Source organism: Tripterygium wilfordii, chromosome 6 (genome assembly GCF_013401445.1).
Source record: "Tripterygium wilfordii isolate XIE 37 chromosome 6, ASM1340144v1, whole genome shotgun sequence".
Lineage (NCBI taxonomy): Eukaryota > Viridiplantae > Streptophyta > Magnoliopsida > Celastrales > Celastraceae > Tripterygium > Tripterygium wilfordii.
The window spans coordinates 4,203,174-4,226,480 of NC_052237.1; the positions used below are offsets into that span (position 1 = coordinate 4,203,174).

The 23,307-nt window shown below is 35.8% G+C and overlaps 3 protein-coding genes across 7 annotated transcripts; all 3 read left to right on the top strand.

Annotated features, from left to right (window-relative positions):
* The first annotated feature begins 396 nt into the window (after positions 1-396).
* LOC119999280 (ALBINO3-like protein 1, chloroplastic) lies at positions 397-6,417 on the top strand. 2 transcript variants are annotated; one of them, XM_038846763.1, is made up of 13 exons: positions 397-858; positions 967-1,077; positions 1,263-1,337; positions 1,691-1,751; positions 2,428-2,501; positions 2,657-2,761; positions 3,173-3,280; positions 4,352-4,455; positions 4,600-4,806; positions 4,887-5,040; positions 5,146-5,262; positions 5,364-5,489; positions 5,981-6,417. In XM_038846763.1, the coding sequence occupies exons 1-12, from the start codon at positions 511-513 to the stop codon at positions 5,445-5,447; spliced, it is 1,548 nt and encodes a 515-aa protein (XP_038702691.1). In that variant the 5' UTR covers positions 397-510; the 3' UTR covers positions 5,448-5,489; positions 5,981-6,417. The 2 variants fall into 2 exon arrangements, with proteins under 2 accessions (XP_038702691.1, XP_038702690.1); XM_038846762.1 differs by lacking the exon at positions 5,981-6,417 and having other exon boundaries at positions 5,364-5,815.
* A 3,355-nt stretch (positions 6,418-9,772) lies between these two features.
* LOC120000231 (ultraviolet-B receptor UVR8-like) lies at positions 9,773-13,918 on the top strand. Of its 2 annotated transcripts, none has more exons than XM_038848183.1 (7): positions 9,773-10,144; positions 10,803-10,842; positions 10,976-11,263; positions 11,354-11,718; positions 11,828-12,229; positions 12,542-12,932; positions 13,376-13,918. In XM_038848183.1, the coding sequence occupies exons 3-7, from the start codon at positions 11,033-11,035 to the stop codon at positions 13,616-13,618; spliced, it is 1,632 nt and encodes a 543-aa protein (XP_038704111.1). In that variant the 5' UTR covers positions 9,773-10,144; positions 10,803-10,842; positions 10,976-11,032; the 3' UTR covers positions 13,619-13,918. The 2 variants fall into 2 exon arrangements, with proteins under 2 accessions (XP_038704111.1, XP_038704112.1); XM_038848184.1 differs by lacking the exon at positions 9,773-10,144 and adding an exon at positions 10,212-10,311.
* A 2,680-nt stretch (positions 13,919-16,598) lies between these two features.
* Positions 16,599-23,162, top strand: LOC119999687. Of its 3 annotated transcripts, none has more exons than XM_038847394.1 (7): positions 16,599-16,719; positions 18,295-18,470; positions 19,104-21,350; positions 21,437-21,739; positions 21,815-21,902; positions 21,993-22,767; positions 23,023-23,162. In XM_038847394.1, exons 3-5 carry the CDS (start codon positions 19,930-19,932, stop codon positions 21,888-21,890), a joined length of 1,800 nt encoding a protein of 599 aa, XP_038703322.1. In that variant the 5' UTR covers positions 16,599-16,719; positions 18,295-18,470; positions 19,104-19,929; the 3' UTR covers positions 21,891-21,902; positions 21,993-22,767; positions 23,023-23,162. The 3 variants fall into 3 exon arrangements, with proteins under 3 accessions (XP_038703322.1, XP_038703321.1, XP_038703323.1); XM_038847393.1 differs by having other exon boundaries at positions 23,019-23,160; XM_038847395.1 differs by having other exon boundaries at positions 19,640-21,350; positions 23,019-23,160.
* The last annotated feature ends 145 nt before the right edge of the window (positions 23,163-23,307 follow it).

Genomic DNA, 23,307 nt, shown 5'->3' on the forward strand with positions numbered 1-23,307 from the left:
ATAGTTTTTTTTTTTTTTTTTTTTTTCCCTCTGTATATAGTGAGCTTGGTTATCTAGCCCCAACGTGAATTATACAGAGATCTTTAGGCTTGAGTTTATACACAGGATAATACTCGATACCCTCAAATATTGATCATACACATATATGATTTTGACTGTAACATTTCTCATAACCTTAAATATTGATCCATTTAACTCTCAATTTATGTGACAGGGGAAATATTTATGATAAACAAAAATTTAAGGTCTCCTAAATACTCAAAAGAGTTTAAATTTCACAAAAAAAAAAAAAAATAGGGTCTCCTAAATGTTCAACGGATGTAAAATGAGGGTTAGAAATTGGGAGAAAACATTTTCCTTAAAGGCAAGATATTTTTATTTATTTATTAAAATAATTTCCACTTCTTCTTCCTCATCTATTACCGCCTCTAGACATAAGCAACTCCCAGAACTCGTGAAGAGCTCTTTAGTTTCTGAAAAAAATTAGGGTTTTTAATTAATTGAACAAAAATGTTCACCTTTTTATCATTACAACCAAACATAGTACTCTCTCCTTTCCCGAACCGGACAGGAACCTCGTACTCTCTCCTTCATCGGACTCAGTTTTCTGGAATTTCCGACCACAGGCCGTCTCTTCGAGGGTCGCTCCACGTGGCGCGTTCGGGGTTCATGCCGGGCATGCTACCCGACCCGGATGGAGCTGAGGGTGCGATTAAGGAGTTGTTTGGCAGAGCTGAGAGCATCCTCTACACGATTGCAGATGTAGCTGTTTCAACGACGGATACTGTTAATGCTACCACCAAACAGAACAACGATTGGTTTTCTGGTATCACCTATTACATGGAGAGTGTTCTGAAGGTGCTTGTTTTTTGGGTGGTTCCGATTTTTTTTTTTTTTTTTTTGAGGTGTGTAGTTGTACTAGTTGAGTTAATTGATTGAATTTTTTGGTTCTGTGTCCAATTTCAGGTGCTAAAGGATGGGCTTTCTACCTTACATGTCCCATATGCTTATGGGTTTGCTATAATTATGCTCACTGTTCTTGTAAAGGCTGCAACATTTCCTCTGACCAAGAAACAGGTCCTTTTTTTTTCAAAATTTCTTTTTTAAGTTTGATTCCTTGATTCGTAAATGCTTATTGGTGTGTGTTTTAATTGTTGGAATTTTGCTAAATCAGTTTTATGGGTTGGAATATTCCATTGGGAACACTATTGATGTTGATGTTGTAGTTAGTGATACACTGATACGGGGTTTAACCTACACAGGTAGAATCTGCAATGGCTATGCGGTCCTTTCAGCCTCAAGTGAAGGCTATTCAGCAACGGTATGCTGGAGATCAGGTGAAAGTTCTCTCAGTTTTTATGTGTTATAACTCCAGCTGCCGAATAGGTGGTACGGAATGTTGCATGCAGGAAAAGATATAATTTGATTTAGTTTCCTTGGGATTGTGATTAGATTTATCTTGTTGTGAGAAAGGATTTTACCACAAATACTGGTTCATAATCGTTTTTGCAAATTGTGAAACATACCTTTCTTCTTTTGAATGGTAAATAATAAATGGAATTAACAAGGGCAGGCTCCGAGGGGGTGCCATACAGTTACAACTGCCAAATATCTTCTCATTCTGTAGACTAAGCTCACAACACATTCTGTCGTATTTGTGAACTGGAATTGATGATGCTATTGCCTGCAGGAGAAAATTCAACTTGAAACTGCTCGATTGTATAAACTAGCTGGCATAAACCCCTTTGCTGGTATATATGCTGCACCTGAATTTGGTTTACTGCTACTGATTATTTATTAGTCACTGAAAAATTTATATTCTAGATAAAGTTTTTGTAGGGTTCATTTGTGGTTTTCTTTCTTCCCCATCATGAATTTTGAACCACCAGTTTGCATGTATGTGGTTACACAAGAAGATTTTCATTGAAAATGTCAACCCAAAAAGCTTTTGCTAATACTTTTCCTTTAATACCATATCCATCCACTTTTCTTTGTTAGTGTAATAGATTAATATTTTCATGAGAGGCTCTGTATTTTTTGGGTTTTGGTATGTGCACCTGGCTTGAGTACACTAGGATGGAGTCTGGACTTAATTTGAAAACTCTTAGTGAGCCGTATTTTTTGGGTCTTGGTATGTGTACCTGGCTTGAGTACACTAGGATGGAGTCTGGACTTCAGATAATTTGAAAACTCTTAGTGAGCCATTTGGGATCTTTGTGGTTCTTATGGCCCCGGCTATGATGCTCTTTTCACCCATACCATGTGATAATTTTGGCTGTAGCACAACCTTGTCATGGTTCTCATGAATTTAGTTCCCAGAGTTTCTGTCTTTGTTTTAATATCCATTTCATGTGGTTCTTTTTTTTTTTTCCCCTTTCTATTGATAAATTAATATTATTTTTGACGTCTTTAGTTTGTTTCTAATAGGATGCCTGCCTACACTAGCCACAATACCTGTATGGATTGGTCTATATAGAGCCCTATCAAATGTAGCTGATGAGGTAGTGTGCTCCCTTTTCCCTTATTCTTTATGTCAGTTTGTTTTTTGTGACATATTTTGCATTGATCCGTTAATTTTCTTTTTGTTCTATTTATGTGAGTAATTATCTCAAGTAATTATCTCACACACTGTAATTGTGTGCTCTTGGTTACTTAGGGGCTCCTGACAGAAGGCTTTTTTTGGATACCCTCCCTCGCTGGTCCAACCACAATCGCTTCACGTCAAAGTGGCAGTGGCATTTCTTGGCTTTTCCCATTTGTTGTATGTGGCTTATTTAAATTTAAACTCATTCCCTTGCTCCTCCCATCCTTTTGAGTGCCTTAATGTGAATTTCAGAGTCCCGATCTTAAGTTATTTGCATCAAAACTAAGTCAGATAGTGTACAAGCTATAAATCTTCATCTAAATCTCCTTCTTGAGTTCTTGTTGTTGTTAGTGTTAGAACTGCATGGAAAGTTTTTTCCACTTAAGTCATACAAAATGAAATGTACTTTATTATTCTCTTTGTTTGTGTGTGTATTCCAAATTTGCACCTGAATTGCATGAAGGAGACTATATTCATCTTTTTACATTGCATTATACTAAATTTTTTATTCTTTCTTCCCCTGAATTTTGGTTGCTATTTATCTTGAATATACTAAAAGTAGCTCTGGTTACTCGAATGTTTATGCAGGATGGTCATCCACCACTTGGATGGTCTGATACTTTAGCATATCTCGTCTTGCCTGTGCTGCTGGTTGCTGCACAATACATCTCTGTCCAAATCATGCAATCATCACAGGTCAGTCATGTCAGAGCATAGATTTGCTTGGCTGCTCAGCTCTAAAAACTTATTTCTTCATTAGATCATGAAGTTGGCTATGATATCAAGCTGTTGTATCTTAGCTTTGTAGCAAGTCTGGAACCTGAACTGAAACGTATTTTTCTAGTCTTGGACACCATACACATCAATTTGTGAAAATATTTCAGCTATATTATGCTCCAGTGCCTTCAGAAGAGTAATTTACTCGTGTTGTCAGAAAACTAATTACCTGATATTGACATTGTAACTACCATAAATATGGAAGCTAAGAAGGTTTAAAATATATTGTATTATCCAATATAAAATTACTTTTCTTTAAGTCCAAAATATGTATACACAAACACATATAAAGAGTGTACTCTTAAGTCATTAATTTGGTCAGCTATATGCAATCAACGAGTGGTAGATTCTGTTTCTAATATTGTTGCGGTAATTACCTGAGTCCTGGTATTATATTCTTCTGCACACTGTCTAAGTTCTGCATATTTCTGTTGTGTTATAGTCCGGTTTCATCTTAAATCTCAATCAAGTTCCCTTTTTCCAAGCTCTCTGTGAAAAGACACCTTAATATAAGATTTCCTTTACATTACGTTTTGTATGAATCCTTATTAGGAGAGGATTTCCTTTAGATTACATTTTTTGAAGAGTCAAGGAATCCGTTGTGGAGAAGGTTTCCCTTTTAGTTAGGTATTTTTTAAGTCATTATGTTGTTCTCGTTTAGGTTTAGGAATCCTAATGTTTCCATAAACAATGGTTGTAAACCTCTATTTAAAGAGGTCCTTGCCTTAGAATTTTTGTGCAGAGTTGTAATAGGAGAATTCCTTACATGTTCAGGGAGAGATTGATACACACTCGAGCCTTTCTGACCATACCTGAGAGATCCAAGGGGGGGGGGGGGGGACACCTTATTAGACACAGACTTCTTTCAACTACCAAAATTCAGTGCTGCCATCATGTGGATTGAGCTCTCCACCTTTGTAATGTTGAGAAAACCTTTTGTTGCTGGTACTTGTTTTCTATACATCAGTTAACATATTGTACTACTTTCAGAGTAATGATCCAAGCATGAAAAATTCTCAAGCACTAACGAAGATCCTTCCTTTGATGATTGGTTATTTTGCTCTTTCAGTTCCCTCTGGTCTAAGCCTTTATTGGTGAGCATATGTAACACCTTTTTTTTCCCCCTATTTTCTGAGAATCTTACCTTTTGGTTTGAGACATTTTAAGTATATTTCTTTCTTTCCATTTTCCTTTTTATTATGCTTGTATCTTCTTCATTTACCTTGATGTTCTTGCAGGCTCACAAATAACATACTGAGTACTGCACAACAAGTATGGCTTCAGAAATTAGGGGGTGCAAAGAATCCTGTGACGCAGTTAAGTACTGATGTCATTGAGCAAGAACAACAACAGCTTCAGAAGTCTCCACCTGAATTAAACTCAACCCAAAGTAAAGCAGGACAAGTAGAGAAGCTAACTTCCGAAGGGCCTCATCCTGGTGAAAGGTCAAGAGTTTTCATTATGTAATTTATTTATTGAAAAAGTCATAGTCGTTTGTAATCTAATTCTGTTGATATTTTCACAGATTTAAACAGCTAAAGGAGCAAGAGGCAAGGAGAAGAAAACAAAGAGAGGAAGAGAAGAAACAAGCTGAAAAGGGTGCTAAAGCAAATCAAACGGCAGATGAGGTGCAAGGGAGAGAAGTCAAATTACTTGGCAGGGAAAATGGGGCTGGTGTGGTAGGATATGCCGCAGTTGAAGAAAAGAGTGAAAATTTCCATTCTTTGTCCTTGACCCAAGATTCCTCTAATGTATGATCTGTGAATGGTGATTTATCTTCTCAGGATTCAAACGAAGGTCGGACAAAAACTTCCATGTCGGGGATGGAAAACAGTGATATTTCTGCTAATCATGAGTTCAATAGGACAGATCAGCCTCCGTCCTATGACAGCGAAGGAAAGGTATATTCAAGATATGCTTTGAAGCTTAAGCAAACATTTGCATCATTTGTTCATAAAAACCCTCTGCAGTATTACTCATTTACATGTCATCTTCACATCAGGAAGCCATTGAAGCACTCACTAGAGTTGCCTCTGCGGAAAAGAAGCATACTGAAGAAGATACCCAGCAAGTCAGAATTGAGTGATCCACTTTTGAGAATCATAGTAATATAACCACAATCTGAGAGGTAACGTTGAGTTATTGGTTCTGTAAGCTTCTAGGCAAAGGTTCCTAGGAATTATCAAGCTTTGCAAATTTATTTGAACCAGACTGCATCTCATGAATGGAGAATCTCTATGGTTCTAGTTATGCAGTCTTTGCCATGGCACACAAATAGTGGAATCAATATGATTTCTGAGGCTCTCATGTAGCTTTAGCCTAAGCGATAATGTAAATCTGATTCATTGCTTCTTTGTATCATGTAAAACAGAAAAATAATGCCTTTTCTTTGCAAGAATGGCTTGTTTTCATTGTCATGGTTAAAGTGGTGAAATCTTGTTGGTCCTCCTTCCAGATTTCTGTGCATTTTCAATTCCATTGAAACCTGCAATTAGTGTTTTGAGCTTGCACATTGAAAGTTTTATTTTCCAAGTTCTATCAACATTCACAGCTTTGTGAAACAAGAAAGTATGATAAATATATGTGTGTGTGTATATGCTGCATATATTGGAATTGCAGGGCTTGTTCAGAATCCCAAAAAGGTAGGATTTGGATTGATGTATCTCTCTCCACTTCCAAGACAAAGCGTGTTCCTCTGATTAACCATGAATGCACACCAAGACTGTAGGAAATGAATAAAAGAATAACCTTTGAAGGGGTCTACAGATAAATGCCTTGGCGTATACGCAGAATCTCATTCCTCCACCACATATATTTTCAATGGGGGAAGTTAACAGTTAACTGGCGTGACAAGGAAACTCTCAAATTCAACTCATTAGGAGAAGAGAAATCATTATATTACTTAAAATAAAACATGTTTTCTTACCATTGCTGCACTCAAATGCCACCACATTTGCAGAATTGACTACAAAAACAATGTGATTAAAAAGATGTGAACATGACATGTCATTGTCTATGCTTTGGCTTTGATTATGATTGGAAATTTGGAATGGTCTTTTTTTTGTGTGTAATATTTGGAGGATTTAAATGGGAGTTTTATAACAATCTAGTCGTGAATCTCTCTAGGTCAAGTCGTATGGATTCAAAAAAGTCTAGAGTATGATTCTCACTGGAAGCAATATTCTTATAATCACGTCCTGAGTTTTGACCCAACTTACCTTGTAGTCAAGTGGGAAACTTCTGTACGATTTTAGTTTATGTTCATATCTCGGATGTTCAAATGGCAAGTTTGTATTTGTATGATGTAGTGTATTGGACAATATTTTCACATGTGTTGGGTAAAATTCTTACACACTAGCTAACATGTTTTAATTACTTGTTCATGCACGCCAAGGAGACAAGCACACATGAATCATGCTTGTGTTTGCATTCAAGTTTTATTTCAATTAATGTGATTACATATGTGGTTTGTTGAATTTTCTCTACACTATTATAATTACTTGTGTGTTGTGTTGCTGTTAAACAAGCCAACTAGTTGCCTTGTCCCCAATAATGCATGCCACACCATATAAAGTGAAAAATGGCTTCAAGTAGTAATTAATTAACTTAACCCAATAACTAAGCCTAGTCAAATTGGTTAATTAACTATGGTTAATCTAAGGTCACTTAGCATGTGAACTTGCCAATATTATCTTGTCAATACAAGATTGTTTAGTTAATTAATTATAATCTTCTATTTTTTTTTCACAAAGATATGAGATAAAAGACAAAAGCTGATAAGAAGAGATTGTGGGACTCCATTTCAGGGACTTATTTGTTTATTCAAGCTTTTCCATAATAATGGATGATGAGGGTGACCCTATACCTCTCATATCAATTGTTTCAATATTCCAATACAAAAATCCTTACCATAAAATAATAATTCAACCAATGACCATTCGACATGTAATCTCGATCTTACCCATTTCAAGGTTAAATTAATTGGGAATTATGACTCGTGGACAAAACTTATCTCACAAGGCTTTAATTAATTCAGCATGACAAGTGACACAGAGAGAGAAGACTCTTGGCCCAAGGAAGAGTCGATCCAGAGATCAAGATGGATCCTCATATCGCAACGACCTCAAAGACAATATGAGTCTCGACAACTTCAACGTCAGAATCAAATTGAGATCCTAACCAACTCAACAATCAAGATAAGATAATCCCAACAAACGTGTATAAAAGGAATTATCAACTTGAGATGAGGGACACACTTTGATTGCAACATAGAATTCTTGATTCACTCTCTAGGAAAAAAAATATTGACTTGAGCGTCAAAGTATCAATGGGTCATCAAATGGTCACTTGTTTTTGTTCTTGTAGGTACAGAGATTCGCCGTCCACATCACTACTTGGCATAAGGAGTTTACGTGTATTGTCTTGCAAAAAATCGCATCAACGAACACTATTAAAGATGTTAAATTTTTTTATAAATATAGAAAAGATGCAAAATATAACTAATTTTGACCATTGAATATTAAATTCATATTTTGATATTAAACAAATGAAAAGATTTGTTACATAAAACTCTTATCTTACTACTCATATTTATTACTAATTTTCCTTAGAAAATTAAATTAATTTTCAAGAATTTTTTTTTTTACATCTTTACATTTACCATAATAAATATATATTATTATCTATACATTTTTGTAAAATTTTTGGTAATTGTTTAGTGCACCATTTGGGTGCACTTCATCAATGCAAGGGAAAAAAAGAACCCATTTGATATCTATTTCCGAGTATTAATAAGAAATTAGCTTTGCATTTTGTAGTTCAGGTGTCCTAAATCTTGAGAATCTATCTACAATAGAGAACATCCATTGAATATCTTTTGGTGTTGCTTTATTCTTTTCATTTCTCCACCGTTCTTTAAAACCCATTTTGGTCCTAAAGTTTTTTCCTTTTTTTTTTTTTTCTCTCTTCCATCTTTTTTGTAAACGTCCTTAATCTAAAAACGTCACACCTAAGCCCTTAGTTGGAGTAGTAGAGATGGTGTTTATCATCTTTGTGACTAGGGTTCAAACCCCCTCCCCCGTCTCAAAAAAAAAATGTCATATAATTTTTGTGGTAAGAGATTTAGCAAGTGAACATATTGAAACAACTTCATTTATTTTAAAAAATGTAACAATTTACTTTTTAAATTTTTTAAAAAAAATTGTTTAACTTTTAAATATGTTACAATTTATTTTTTTTCTTTAGAGTTGAACTTGAACATGTCCCAAATCTCTTAAATATAAAAAAAAATTGATAATTGATTACTTATATTTTATAATAAATTGTATAATGCCATCACATGTAACTTGTCACATCATATTAAACAACATAACTGCTATCAGCAAGAATTGAACCAAATAATCAAAATATTTTAGACAATATACAGGGCAGTATTCAATACAACATTTAAAAAAACATTTATGCTAGCATATATATCTACTTCACAAAACTAGGAAATTAATTAATTAAGATCCGATTTGTACAACCTAATTTGACAAACTTGTATTTTATATATATATATATCATTATCTTTCTAGCTCGCCGTCCATAAAGTCACGCAAAATTTTCCATGATAGTATAATAATTTCAACATTTGCATTGTTACCGAGATGACCATATTGATGTATCATTAGCGATGTACAATAATTTAAACATTTTTCTCCTTGGTATATAAGCCCACCCACACCAATTTGGAACATGTGACTAGAACATTTATATATATACGTATGTATGTTGTTATGAACTAAAGTCTCACATCGGAAGTATGAGATTCTGATGTATGGTTTATATGAGCATTGTGTTCTCCAATCTCACAAGCTAACTTTTGGGGTGTGGTCCTCTCAAGATTCATATCAATTGGTATCAGAGTTTACACCACGTCGTTTAGCTGCAATCGTATGGCTCAGGTGGTGACGTCGGCATAACAGTGTTTGTCCGGGACTAGTTAGTGTCAACTGTCAAGCCACAAAGATGGTGACATCGGTTCTCCAAAACTAACTAGTGCAAAGCCATCCCACGTAGACATTGGGGTTGCAGAGCGTGGTGGAATGTTACGAACTCAAGTTTCACATCGAAAGTATGATCTTTTGATGTGAAGTATATATATATATATATATATATATATATTGTACTCTCCAACCTATCAAACTAACTTTTGGGGGTGTGGTTCTCTTATTCATATTAGTGATAGACATATAGGGGGACCAATTTCACATGGGACAATCCTATTTAACAAAGCCTCTGTTTTCCAAGAGATATTATTTACCCTCAGATTTCATGGAACCAGAGGTTGGGTAAAGTCAGTTACCATAGTTAAGACGAAGCTGACGTGTCTATGTATATATATGCATGGTGATTGTAAGCGTATGTCCTCCTTCTCTCTCTCGTTCACCACCAAAGGCAGACACCTCATCGCTTTAAGAGAAGGGGGACACCTCCCAATCCCATATACATAGATAAATTAAAAAGCCTGTTCTTTCTCTCCCTTAATTCATTCAGTCGCTCTTCTTCTTTTCCTCTGTCATCACACAATTTCTCTTTGGATTATCATCTATTCCCAATTGTTCATCAATTTTCTCACTCTATTTGACAGACAAACAGAGCATCTCTGTGTCGGATACCCACCTGGATTTGCTTTCTAATTTTGATCGAAATTTTGCTGATTTTGGTTGAGAAAACTTGGGATTTTATGCGGTTGTTGATAGATGCAGATGGGTCTTGAGGAATCACGGGTCTTTCTGATACGTAATTTTCGATTTTTGATCCCTTTTTTTTGTCACGATCTGTAACGATGATACCATCCGTTTTGAGCATGCGATTGTGATGATCTTTTGCTTGATCATCAGAAATCTTAGTTGTGAAGTGGAGGATCTGATTTCAATTTACGATCTGGGTCTCTTTAAAAAAACCTGGTATTTGCTTAATTTTATGAAGAACAAGTGTACCAAACAATATCCCCTGTTTTGGGTTTTCACTGATTGTTCAGATATGTTTTGCTTGTTTGGTTCGAATTTGATCGGGTCAATTTGACTTCCGGCGATGAGTATACGTGAACAAAACGTTTTCTTTGGATTCTAGAATTCTTTTGTTTTTGGGTTTCTTTCGGGTGTGGAATATCCTTTTATGGAAGAATAGTATTCTTCTCTTCAAAGTCTTCTTGTTTTGGTATACCTGGATTTGATTCATTTCCTTTTGTATATATGTGAAATCCCCTCTACATTGATACATTCTAGTGATCTCAATTGAAACAATTTGGTCATAAAGTTTTTTTATTTGTCTGGATTCTCACCATATCTGTTTGATCATTTTTTTGGACAATCTGATTCATGGGGTTTGTGGCTGATACATTAATTCCATTGATTTGTCTTATCTGTGCTTAATTTAGTTCTGCTATAATGTGTAGGTTCGAGAGTTGAAGTTTGCTGATCAGTCCATAATTCAAGGTAGATGATGATGCTTATACCTATTATTTTCACTACTAAAATATGTATAATTTGTAAGAATGATATTGAAGTTTCTAAAATTGGTCTTAAAGTTGGATCATTGAGAGTAACTTGATGTCTTACTGAATTTCAGTAGTTTCAAATCTCCCACATTGCCAAGTTTGGGCACTGCAAACTCTTGGCAGTGCCCATGGATGCCACAACGGGTGGAACTCCGGCTATACAATACCATACTAACATCCCTGACCAGCCAATTGCTGCCATTGTTGTTGCTGCTCCTGTATCAACATTTCAACGTTCTCAACGCCATTGTTTTGGGGACTCTCACCCCGGTGAATTTCCTTTGGCTGCCAACCCTTCAATAGTCCTTCATGTCCTCACCGCGTGTAATTTGGACCCTCAAGATCTTGCAAAACTTGAGGCAAGTTGTCTTTTTCCTTCTCTTTTTGATGATGTAACCACTTTTCAACTTTAGAATTGATAATGCCGCTCTCATTTGTGTGTGCTGCAGGCAACATGTTCCTTCTTCAGGCAGCCTGCCAATTTCTCCCCCGACTTTGAATTGTCTATCTCAGAGCTTGCTGCATTCGACATGTGCCAAAAGAGAGCCATATTTAAGCCAATGACAGCCGAAGAGCGTCAGGACTTGAAACAAAAATGCGGGGGTTCATGGAAATTGGTTCTTAGATTTTTGCTGGCTGGAGAAGCATGTTGCAGGAGGGAGAAGTCCCAGGCCATAGCTGGGCCTGGTCACAGTATTGCTGTGACTTCAATGGGAGCAGTTTACTCCTTTGGCTCTAATAGCTCTGGACAACTTGGGCACGGAAACACTGAAGAAGGAACCACTGAAGAAGAATGGCGGCCCCGACAAATTAGGTAGTTGATCCCCTCATCACTTCTAAACCTGATACTGAAAATGCAGGCCAAATGCAAAGTGTGATTGTAGAGTTAAGCTGAAGCTAATGGAAATTCCATTGCATTGCAGATCCCTGCAAGGTATTCGTATCATCCAAGCAGCTGCGGGGGCTGGTCGGACAATGCTGATTAGCGATGCAGGACAGGTCTATTCTTTTGGAAAGGAATCGTTTGGGGAAGGTGAATATGGTGTTCAAGGAAGTAGACTTGTTACAACCCCACAGTTGGTTGAGTCTTTGAAAAACATATTTGTAGTGCAAGCTGCAATTGGGAATTTCTTTACCGCTGTGTTGTCAAGAGAAGGCAGGGTTTACACATTTTCCTGGGGAAGTGATGGAAAACTTGGTCATCAAACTGATCAGAATGATGCAGAACCCCATCCTTTGTTGGGGGCACTAGAAAACATTCCTGTGGTTCAAATTGCTGCCGGATACTGCTATCTTCTTTGTCTGGCCTGTCAACCTAGTGGAATGTAAGCTCCATCTTCTAAGCTACATTTTTTGGCTAGAGCATTCTATGGGGGAAAAAAATCCTTGACCCTGAAACATTTTCATTTAAGGCATGAGAATTATATATAATTGCTCACTTGTCAAATTTTGAAAATCATTGCAAATAATTGAAATCACTCTAGTCTGGGTTTTTCAATAGTCTTTCATTGGCCATCCACAATTGGCAGCAGTCACCTCTTTGATTCTTTTTTTTTTTAATAATTCAACAGTAACCTCGTATGGAGAACTGATTTAATAACTCTCCCACTTTTTCTTTTTTTTTTGAACTTTATCAGGTCAGTATACTCCGTTGGGTGTGGCTTGGGTGGGAAGCTTGGGCATGGGGCGAGAACTGATGAAAAGTATCCGCGACTAGTTGAACAGTTTCAGTTGTTGAACCTTCAGCCGGCAGTTGTTGCTGCTGGTGCTTGGCATGCTGCTGTGGTGGGTCGAGATGGACGGGTTTGCACTTGGGGTTGGGGTCGATACGGATGCTTGGGCCATGGGAATGAAGAATGTGAATCGGTTCCCAAGGTGGTGGAAGCATTGAGCAATGTCAAAGCTGTTCATGTTGCCACAGGAGACTACACTACGTTTGTGGTGTCTGAAGATGGTGATGTGTACTCGTTTGGGTGTGGCGAATCTGCTAGTCTTGGGCATAACGCCGCTGCTCCTGCTGATGGACAGGTAAGGCCTTCTCCTGCTTTTCTCTTTTCCGTGTTTGATTAATTTGTCTTGACTCCGTATATTGATCTCATACAAAAGTCCAGATGTAACAAGTTCTCATGGATATGCAACATTTTATCAAACCTTGGAAAATTTTGTTTCAAATGCAGTCTGTTACTTGCAACATGACTTGCCTCTCTGGGATTGTCTTTTATTTTTCTTCCGCCATTGTTGCCATTGTTTCCTAGTTGTTATTTAGCTTCTTACCTTGCCATATGTAAATTCAAGTATTTTTTAAAGTAGATTGTTTACTCCATTGTTGGTAAGCTCCCCTGTAATAGCTGTTGTTCCGTCTAGCGACTAAACCTTATCATATCTTTGTGCTGCAGAGTAGTATTTCTGAACAAGAGGCTTTTGTATACGATTAATCACGGGGTTTAATTCATTTTCCTCTCTTTGCACAGGGAAATAGGCATGCAAATGTATTGGGTCCAGAGCTAGTAACCTCACTGAAGGAGCTGAACGAACGGGTTGTGCAAATCAGCCTCACCAATTCCATATACTGGAATGCCCACACATTTGCACTCACTGAATCCGGAAAGCTTTATGCATTTGGGGCAGGAGACAAAGGGCAGCTGGGCGTAGAACTTGTTGACAACCAGACTGAAAGGGGGAATCCAGAACGGGTCGATATCAATCTTAGTTAACCCCCATTTATCATCATTAATCCATGCCCGCCCTTCTAATTTAAATCATCATCATCACCGTCAGTCTGCATTTGGTGTTTATATTTCCTGATCTGCCTTGTACATAGCAAACAAACAAAGAACTGTGAAGATTTTTAAGTTAGGAAGTTGATGGCCTAGCAGCAGAAGCGCTGCATGATGAATGCCCAGAAATTGGGATATTATAGTGCTGGTAAGGCCTGAAGTTGTATAGTTCAGTTCCTGCATTAATTGGTTTAAGCTGCATTGATAACTAATGTTAATTTAAATTCATTCTGTCAATAATGTTCATATTATTTGATCATATAAATCCTTTATCTGAGCCAAAAACAGGATTAGGAAAAGTGAAAAGAGTGGTGTTTTCATGTACACATTGTTCTGTCAAGGAGTCCTGAGTTGAAGGGGGGGACTTCAAGCACTACTTGTGTAGTGGTAAGCACAAGTTTAGCAGTGCGAGTGAGGGAAAAAGATTGGTTGGAATTATTTCACCAATTTCACCGAGTCTCCACCAACACCATTGAATCATTGGGTGTGGTGTTGTCAAATTCAATGCAATCATGCAATATGCATGCATTGAATGGTGGAGATTTGATGAAATAATTTCAGCCACCCCTATCCCGTGAGTGAGGTCTCGAACCTGTAGAATAAGGCTACCACTAACCCTTAATGATGATATTCTTAGCCTGTTTATGTGGTGATGATATTCTTAGCCTGTTTATGTGGGGTGTTTGCTAGCGCTCTAATAAGTTCCAAATTTTTTTTTCCCTTTACAATAAAAAAATTTAAATTTTATTTATGTAAAAATATCTAGTAAAAAAATATTTATAATTAAAATAAAAAAATTATCAAAAAAATTATCAAATAACAAACTATATTGATTCATACCGTTCTTAATAATTTTTATTCTATCTTTTAAATTAAATTTAAATAAAATTTTCTTGTAACTTATAAACTATATCAAATACCAGATAACTTATAAGCTATACCAAACGTATATTTGTATGTACACACACAATTTGCAAAAATATGGTTGGTCATGAGACTTTAATTTACACTAAAAAATACGGTTGGTCTCTACTATGCGCATATTATATATATATATATATATAAATTCTCCTATACATATCTAATTTAGGCATTTAAAATACGCACCACTTTTAAAGAATGTGAATGAGTGAAATTTGGAACAACTTATCATATAGATGCATGCATCCAACAAAGGCCAACCCTAATTAACTTATATCTACATATTAGATGTGAAGTGTATATATAAAGTAAATGAGGGTGGTTAGTAAGAGGGAATGTTATATATGCAATATTTTGAGCACCATTAATTCTTTGGCACATGTCCACTTGATGTAGTTATGTCCCCCTTTGACTTTTTATAAGTAATGATTGTGTGAGGCACACAATAACAAAATCCATACATCATACCATTTTATCCTTCAAAAATTGATATGAGCTAAAACTCGAATCGTTAGACCAGCGTGCACGTAAATTCCTCACATGATAACATAATAAATTATACCAAAATCTAATGTGTGACCACATTATACCAATATTGTAAGTTGATAAATAATTTAATTAGTACATCCAAAACATGGACAATTACGATAGTTGGTATATGTAATAGAATAATTAAGTATATATAGTAATATAGGAGTAATAATTAAGTTTGATGTATTAATTATGCTAACATGAATATTTCTACCTCCCTCTCTACCTAAGAATATAGCTACTTAAACTTTCATGTTTAAAGTCATACACTAAGCTTTACTTCCCTTATCTGGCTTACCATTCCCATGCTGATCATAAATATAATGCCTACATATAAATAGTAAAATTATTAATAGATATATATAATACGAACTATCTTCCCTTTACTCCATTCAATCGATACGTAGATAAGTTGCCAACTCAAATAAGGATTTCAAATTATATATATATATATATATATGAATTCTCTCGTACAGACTTGTGGACCTATATTTTCACCGTTAATTTGGAACATGTGGGATCCAAAACAGTGAGCCTCACTTATCATTTCACTCGTCCACACACTCAAAAGGTGATGCGCATTTTAAATTTGCGCTTTAAATGGGCATAAGAGAGTTCTCGTCCTTCAATAACTCAAAATTGTTGGATGTTAGGTGTTGGTGTAGTTGGCGATTAGGTTTGTGTATGCTTGTTAGCATAATAAGAACTCGCACATTTACCATATAATTTGTCCAAATACGAGTTTCATCAGGTGGAATTCCACCTCGTACCATTAATTTGGCTTGCACATGCAAAGCCTATCTATTTCTCGTTATAAAATGAAAAATCAACAAATACTCGAATAATGGTTTTTTTTGGGTTAATACCATTTTTGTACACCGAAATATAGTCAATGTTTCAATTTGTACACCATTGTTTAAAATGTTTCAATTTAATCATCCAATAATCACTACAAGAAATTTGGGTTTCCGTGACAAGCTCTGTGTGACGAGCAAAACAATTGTCACCAAAAGGGATGTTTTTATGACAAATATTTTTTGTTGTCGCTCATAATTTTATTTAGTGACGATAATATTTTGTCGTCACTAGAGAAAACCATTCAGTGACCCCATTTTTCTTAATCGTCACTAAATGTTGTAATCGAAATAAAAAAATAAATATTTGACAAAAGTCAAAGACAAATTCTATGTGACAACAAGAAACTTGTCAGTAATGGTATATTTTTTGTGACTAATTTAAAATATTGTAACTAAAGTTCTTAGCAAAAAAAGTGCCGAAATTTATAGCGCGAAATAAAAGCGCCAATTTATTCCCCTTTACTTACCATGAAAATTTTGTTGTCACATTAAAGTATTAGTGACAAGGTTAAAATGAAATTTCTTGTAACAAAATATTTAATTACTTAGAAAATTATATTAAAATAATAGAAAAGAGTTTAACCTAATTGATTGAGAGACTGACTCCTCAAAAACACCTTCCTTCGTCATATAGAGTGAGGGAGCCAACATCGAAGTCTTACCATTGAAAGACGCCTGTCGTTCATCTTCTAGGTCTTCGTCTGTGGCGCAAGAGAGCTCTCAACCATGGTAATTCTTCCTTCTCTTGATACTCCCAATCTCACATATTAATTTCTAGAATCATGTATTCCGTGCTGTGTTGTTGGCATTCTTTTCAATTTGAATTTGAATAGTACGGCGTCGAAGCGATTCAATCTTCTTTCTCTGGATGGTGTGGTAAGGATGTGTGTGAGTAAGCGCCTGATGACAAAAAAGGTTGATCCGGGTGGAAGTCCCCTGGACGCTCCTAGCCTGAGTCCTGCTCCACGGGATTAACTATGATCGAATGTTGGCTGCATGCTACCCCGTGATCGCCAGCGGATCACTACTACTTTAGTGAATTTTTTTGAGATGCTTTTTGCCTAAACATGTCTTGCCTTGTGTGAAGCAAAGTGATAGCCTCCTTCATGGGCTGATCCTCGTATGCATCGCACCAATCCAATCTCTGCATTTCTTCCATTTATAGCTTTCTCCTTTTGCTTGTTTTCACTATCCAACGATTGGGACATCAATTCATAACCAGAGAGCAAAGACCTAGACCTCTTGCCTTCACCCCTTTCATCATCTTTGAAAACTGTCATACCATTATGCGCCTTCCACTTACTAGATCAAAGAGGGTAATTAGTAATGCTTTCTTCCTATCCCTTTCAATTGGTTTGTCATCTCTCCTTTGATTCCCATTCTTCCTTTCATTCAATAGATCTCTTGCCTTTGTTTTTCTTGGTTAAACATGAATTCTTTTTTCAAAAATCCATTAAGCATATTCAAAGTAATCTTTAATGCACTGAAAGATAGGGAGTCCCCCACCCCAAATTCTGACTATTTGTTTACCTAGTGAAGCTCATTGATTTCTATACGAATTACTTATGGTTTTATCTGAGCTCTTTAATTTAGTTTTATACCAGGATTTGTTGCTTAGCAAATGATTGATGTTCGATCGGTGTATATATTTATGCTTTTGGTTGGGTATATTACTTTCACCTGCGAACATTGGAATTGTGTGGATTTATTTTCTATTTGCAAATGATTATTAGTTTATAGCTTTCCTGTGTGGACCAATTTTTTGCTTCCTCATCATTTGTTGCTCTATACTGGAACAATCATTAGTGTATCCTATTCGTGGTAGGAATGAAATATTGAAATTTTACTTTCAATGACTTGTACAGTTATAGTTTGTGTAGTTATGTTGTAGATGATGGACTAATAGTTTGAATAGGCTACTTTACTGATATGATATCCTATCATCCACATTATTACGAAGGAATTACCTATATGGCCTCCTGGAACCCATCTTGGATATTTTTAATGTTTATGTTTTTTGGATTTTTTTTTTCGAGTTGTAAACTTGTAATGGGTGTATTATATTATTTTTATCATTGCTTGAAAGGAACTTTCTTACATGTCTGGGTACATTAGCTAGCTGATAGAGAGATGAATTGGTAACTAAGAATGTTACAGGAACTTAAAAGTAGCATAGCTTTTTACTGGAGATTATAACATGAAGTTGCCTGAAAATGCTGGATGTTTTGAAGTTATTTCTTACAAGCTTTCATAGAAACAAACTCATGGAATGAGATCAATTTCTTTCTTTTGAGATACTTGTAGGGATGCCTGATATTGTACTACATTGACTGACATTGAAGAAACGAAATCTCCCATAACAAAATCGTGCTTATATCAAAATCACTCAAGGCTCAAGTGGAAACCGTTCTCCACCCAATTAAGTCGCCGTATCTCAGCGCCTCTCCTACCTAACAAAGTGGAGCAATCCTCTCCCTAAGGTGCGCAATCCCCTCTTCTTCCTTCTCCTCTCTCTCTTGCTGCTCTATGTTCTGCTTATGCTTTGACATGATTACCTCCTTGGTTACATTTGATTGAATGCTAGGGCTTAATATACTGGGATTTAGTTTTTAATTTTTATTATGTATTTTTTTTTGAATGGCTTACGCGTATGTATGCTGGAAACAAATTAAGACTTATTGATTAAACTCGGTTTCATCTCCATTTGTGAATCTTTGCTAAATTTTTTGTCGAATTACAGAATACGCCTTGTGGGTGGTTTTTTTTTTCTGAAGAATGGTGACTGGAAATTGTTAGATAGATTACATGTTTCATGGAATTTTGTGCCTCATATACTTTCTAACTGGTAGTGGAATTATAGCTTATCAATGTTAATTTTTCATAACGAAATCGCACTTCAGATATGGCTAGCTTTCTCATTCTTCTATAATAATGGTCTTGTTGACAAAGAATCTTTTGATTGATTATTTGATGTTGCTTCGTTTTTTTAACATTTTAGACTTGATATACTGTATTGTATCAATATTTTAATATATTACGATATAAGTTTATGTAACTCCCTCAAGTTTGTTATTTAATTATAAATGTTTTGTTTTTGATATGTTTAACTACAGAGGAACAATGTTGAACAAGGAATGGATAAAAAGTGATAATAGAGTCAGTATTGAGTATAGAGAAGGGATTGATGCATTTATTGGTTTTGTATCTCGTCAGGGAGGAGATAGTGAAAGAATTAGGTGTCCTTGTAATAAATGTAGGAACACTGCATTCAAATCTACAGCTGAAGTAAGGCTGCACTTATTGGGAAATGGATTCAATAAAAGTTATATGACATGGATTCTTCATGGAGACAAGTTAAATGCCTCAACAGAAGCTTCCAATGTTAATTGTGATGAGAATTTGAATGAGGATGTCCAAATGGATGATGTTGATGATTTAATTGGGCTAGTTCATGATGCATATGCATTTGAAAATGTGAATACTTCTCAAACTCATGAAGAAATGTTTGGTGAAACCCCGAATGATGAGGCTAGCAAGTTTTATAAGCTACTAAAAGATGCTACTGTGGAACTTTATCCGAGCTCTAAAGTCTCAAAATTATCTTTTATTGTGAAATTCCTAAACCTTAAGACTCTTCACAATTTGACAGGCAATGCAGCAGATGCTGTGTTAAACTTTTGCAAAGAGATTCTACCTAGTAATGCTTTGGTTCCAAATTCATATTATGAGGCACGGGCCATCATTCGAGATTTATGTCTTGACTATGAAAAAATTGATGCTTGCAAGAATGATTGTGTAATGTTTTGAGAAGAACATAAAGATGCACAGTGTTGTCCAGTTTGCGGTTTATCTAGATGGAAGGTAGTGAATCGTAAACATAAAATTCCTCATAAGATTTTGCGTAATTTTCCACTTAAAGGTAGATTGCAGAAGTTATATATGTCAAAAAAAACTGCAAAGGACATGAGATGGCATGAGCAGAGGCGTGTTGATGATGGGATATTAAGACATCCAGCAGATTCTATTGCTTGGAAATCGTTTGATGAGCAACACAAGTCTTTTTCTGAGGATCCAAGGAACATACGACTTGGTTTAGCAAGTGATGGGTTCAATCCTTATGGGAACATGAGCACTTCATACAGCATTTGGCCAGTCGTGCTAGTTCCATATAACTTACCTCCTTGGTTATGCATGAAGCAACCTTACTTCATGATGACACTTCTTATTCCAGGACGTAAATGTCCAGAAAATGACATAGATGTCTACTTACAGCCTTTGATCAAAGAGTTATTGGAGCTTTGGGAGGTTGGGGTTCATACATATGATGCATATGCACAACAAAATTTCCAGTTACATGCTGCTGTAATGTGGACCATTAATGATTTTTCGGCATATGATAACTTATCTGGATGGGTGACTAAAGGAAAACTAGCTTGTCCATGTTGCCATAAAGACACTAGCTATCTTTCAATCAGAAGCAAGCTATGTTATATGGGCCACCGTCATTTCTTGCCAATTGATCATCCTTGGAGACGTAATAAGGGATCATTCAATGGAGAAATTGAGGATCGGCTTGCACCTCAAATGTTGACAGGAGATGGAGTATTAGACCAATTATGTTTCTTTAAAGGTGTTATATTTGGTAAAGGCCAAAAAAGAAAGCGCATTGACTGTGATAATGTCTACAATTGGAAAAAGAAGAGCATTTTCTTTCAACTTCCTTATTGGAAAACCCTTCAATTACGTCATAATCTTGACGTTATGCATATTGAACGTAACGTTTCAAATAATGTTCTTGGAACTTTGATGAACATGGCAGGAAAGACAAAAGACACAATTAAGAGCCGTTATGATTTAGTAGACATGGGCATCAGAGAAACTCTTCATCCTCATGTTGAAGGAAATAAGATAATATTGCCTGCAGCGTGCTATGTCTTACCTCCAAGTGCAAAGATCAAATTTTGTAATTTTTTGGCAAATCTAAGAGTTTCGGATGGTTTCTTGTCAAATATATCAAGATGTGTGAATGTTGGTGAGAAGAAGATTCATGGTTTAAAGTGTCATGACCATCATGTATTTTTTCAACGAATACTTCCACTTTCTATCACGGGGTTACTTCCAAAAGAGGTGTGTGAGCCATTGACTGAGTTAAGCAACTTTTTCAATAACTTATGTTCAAAGTCATTACGGCTTGAAGATTTAGACCAACTCGAAGAGCATATTCCTAGGACACTATGCAAGTTAGAAACAATATTTCCACCAGCCTTTTTTGATGTGATAATCCACTTGCCAATTCACTTGGCAAAGGAGGCTAAAATTGCTGGGCCTGTGAACTATAGATGGATGTATCCAATTGAAAGGTAAATGATACATTGGTTTTTTAAATCTTATGTTTTTTTCTTTTTTCCTTTGAATCATGATTAAAAAAGTATTCATTTTTGGATAGGTATCTACGTACACTTAAGAAATATGTTCGCAATAAAGCTCGTCCAGAAGGATCAATCGCAGAAGGATACATATTGGATGAATGCTCTAAGTTTTGTGCTAGATACCTTAATAGCATGGAAACAAAATTTAATAAGGCACCAAGAAATGATGATGGTGGTATCTCGAATCATGGCTTGTCAATTTTTAGAAAATTTGGTCGTCCTAAAGGAGCTTACATATTGTATGAGTTAAGTTTCGAAGAATATGATCAAGCTCGTATGTATGTGCTCCAAAATTGTGATGAAGTCTGGCCTTTTATCGAGTAAGTTCCTGAACAATCTACTTTATAATTTGATCATTTTCAAGTACCATAAAACTAAAATTTGATCATTTACAGGGAGCATAAAACTGAAATTTCAATGCTAAGCCAAAGAAATGCATTGGAAAGGCATTACAAAGAGTTTCACACCTGATTTTATCATCGTGTATGTATCTTTTGCTATCCATTAGATGTAGCTAACAACATTGACTGAATTCTATAATTCTATTAATTCATTTACATTGAATGGTAATAGGTATCAAAGCTACATGCAGATGGGCATGCAACATATGAGCTACTTAGTTTGGCTACTGGTCCTTTAAGAACGACACGTCGATATTCCACATTCATTATTAATGGTTTTCGATTTCATACCAAAGATCGTGCCACGGAGAGAACAAGTCAGAATAGTGGAGTTTTAGTGAAAGGAGATGATTCTTCCCCAGAAAAAGAGTATTATGGCATTTTAAAAGATGTTTTTGAACTATCTTATGTAGGAGGACGAAAAGTGTTTCTCTTTAGGTGTCATTGGTGGGATGTGGGGCGACTTGGAAGAGGATATAAGATCGATAAATATGGCTACACAAGTGTCAATGTGAATGGGACATTAAACAGTAGATGATGAACTAGACGATGATCACTTTGAGATTGAGTTTGATGACTAGTCGAACTCTGATAATTAGTTTTCTATTAAGCTGATTTTTGAAGAAGCTGATTTTTGAAGAATACTATTATCCTTTATATTTTGTAGTATTTCAATTTTTCCCTAGCTACTTTGGAAAAAATTGTGAATGGTGAATATATTTCCCTTTGTTTGTTATTGGATTTACTTTGCCCGTCATATATCGTGAAAATCAGTGAATAAATTCTGGTTTATGTTATTACGTTATATTTTAGCCATCACATTTAAGAAACAGTTTTTTGGGAGATTTATTCACCTAAGATATTTCATATTTACAGGCTAGTGATGGGATGAATGATGCGCCCTCTTTGGCTCTAGCTGATATCAGTATTGCTCTGCGGATAATCAAGTATGTTTTCTCCTAATATCAATTTTCCATTCAATTTTATATAACTCCTGCATCCAGGGGTTTTTTTTTTAATTGGATTGAAGATTATCATATTTAGTGACTTCCCATTTGGTATAACTTTGCATCTTATATGTTATATGGAAATTGTTTTCTACCATTGTTTGGTTTCCCACTGGGAACCCACCTTGTGAATATTCATTATTTAGAAAGTACAAGATTAATGTGCAGTTTGTATACACATTTTTTTTAAGGTAGCCTTCCATCTAACTATTGAGGAGTAGATAATGGTATGTACTCGAGGAGCAAGTGTCGTACGAGTTACACGAGGTGAACGTGTAAGATGGTCTCCGAGGAAAATTAATAATAGAGACATATCCACAAATGAAAATGAAGGAGCTGGAGAACAAATAGTGCAAGATGAGACAAATCAAAGAGTTACTCGACGTGAACGTGTAAGATGGTCTCCAAGGAGAATTAATAATAGAGATGTATCCACAAATGAAAATGAAAGAGCTGGAGATCGAGTAGTGCAAGATGAGA

Bases quoted from the DNA above. Each gene is read 5' to 3' on its own strand.
- LOC119999280 (XM_038846763.1), top strand. From the start codon at position 511: ATGTTCACCTTTTTATCATTACAACCAAACATAGTACTCTCTCCTTTC. The intron at 2,502-2,656 runs GTAGTGTGCTCC...TTGGTTACTTAG, and splicing joins TATCAAATGTAGCTGATGAG to GGGCTCCTGACAGAAGGCTT. The intron at 5,263-5,363 runs GTATATTCAAGA...TCTTCACATCAG, and splicing joins CCTATGACAGCGAAGGAAAG to GAAGCCATTGAAGCACTCAC.
- LOC120000231 (XM_038848183.1), top strand. From the start codon at position 11,033: ATGGATGCCACAACGGGTGGAACTCCGGCTATACAATACCATACTAAC. The intron at 11,264-11,353 runs GCAAGTTGTCTT...TGTGTGCTGCAG, and splicing joins AAGATCTTGCAAAACTTGAG to GCAACATGTTCCTTCTTCAG. The intron at 12,230-12,541 runs GTAAGCTCCATC...GAACTTTATCAG, and splicing joins GCCTGTCAACCTAGTGGAAT to GTCAGTATACTCCGTTGGGT.
- LOC119999687 (XM_038847394.1), top strand. From the start codon at position 19,930: ATGTCAAAAAAAACTGCAAAGGACATGAGATGGCATGAGCAGAGGCGT. The intron at 21,351-21,436 runs GTAAATGATACA...ATTTTTGGATAG, and splicing joins TGGATGTATCCAATTGAAAG to GTATCTACGTACACTTAAGA. The intron at 21,740-21,814 runs GTAAGTTCCTGA...GATCATTTACAG, and splicing joins GAAGTCTGGCCTTTTATCGA to GGAGCATAAAACTGAAATTT.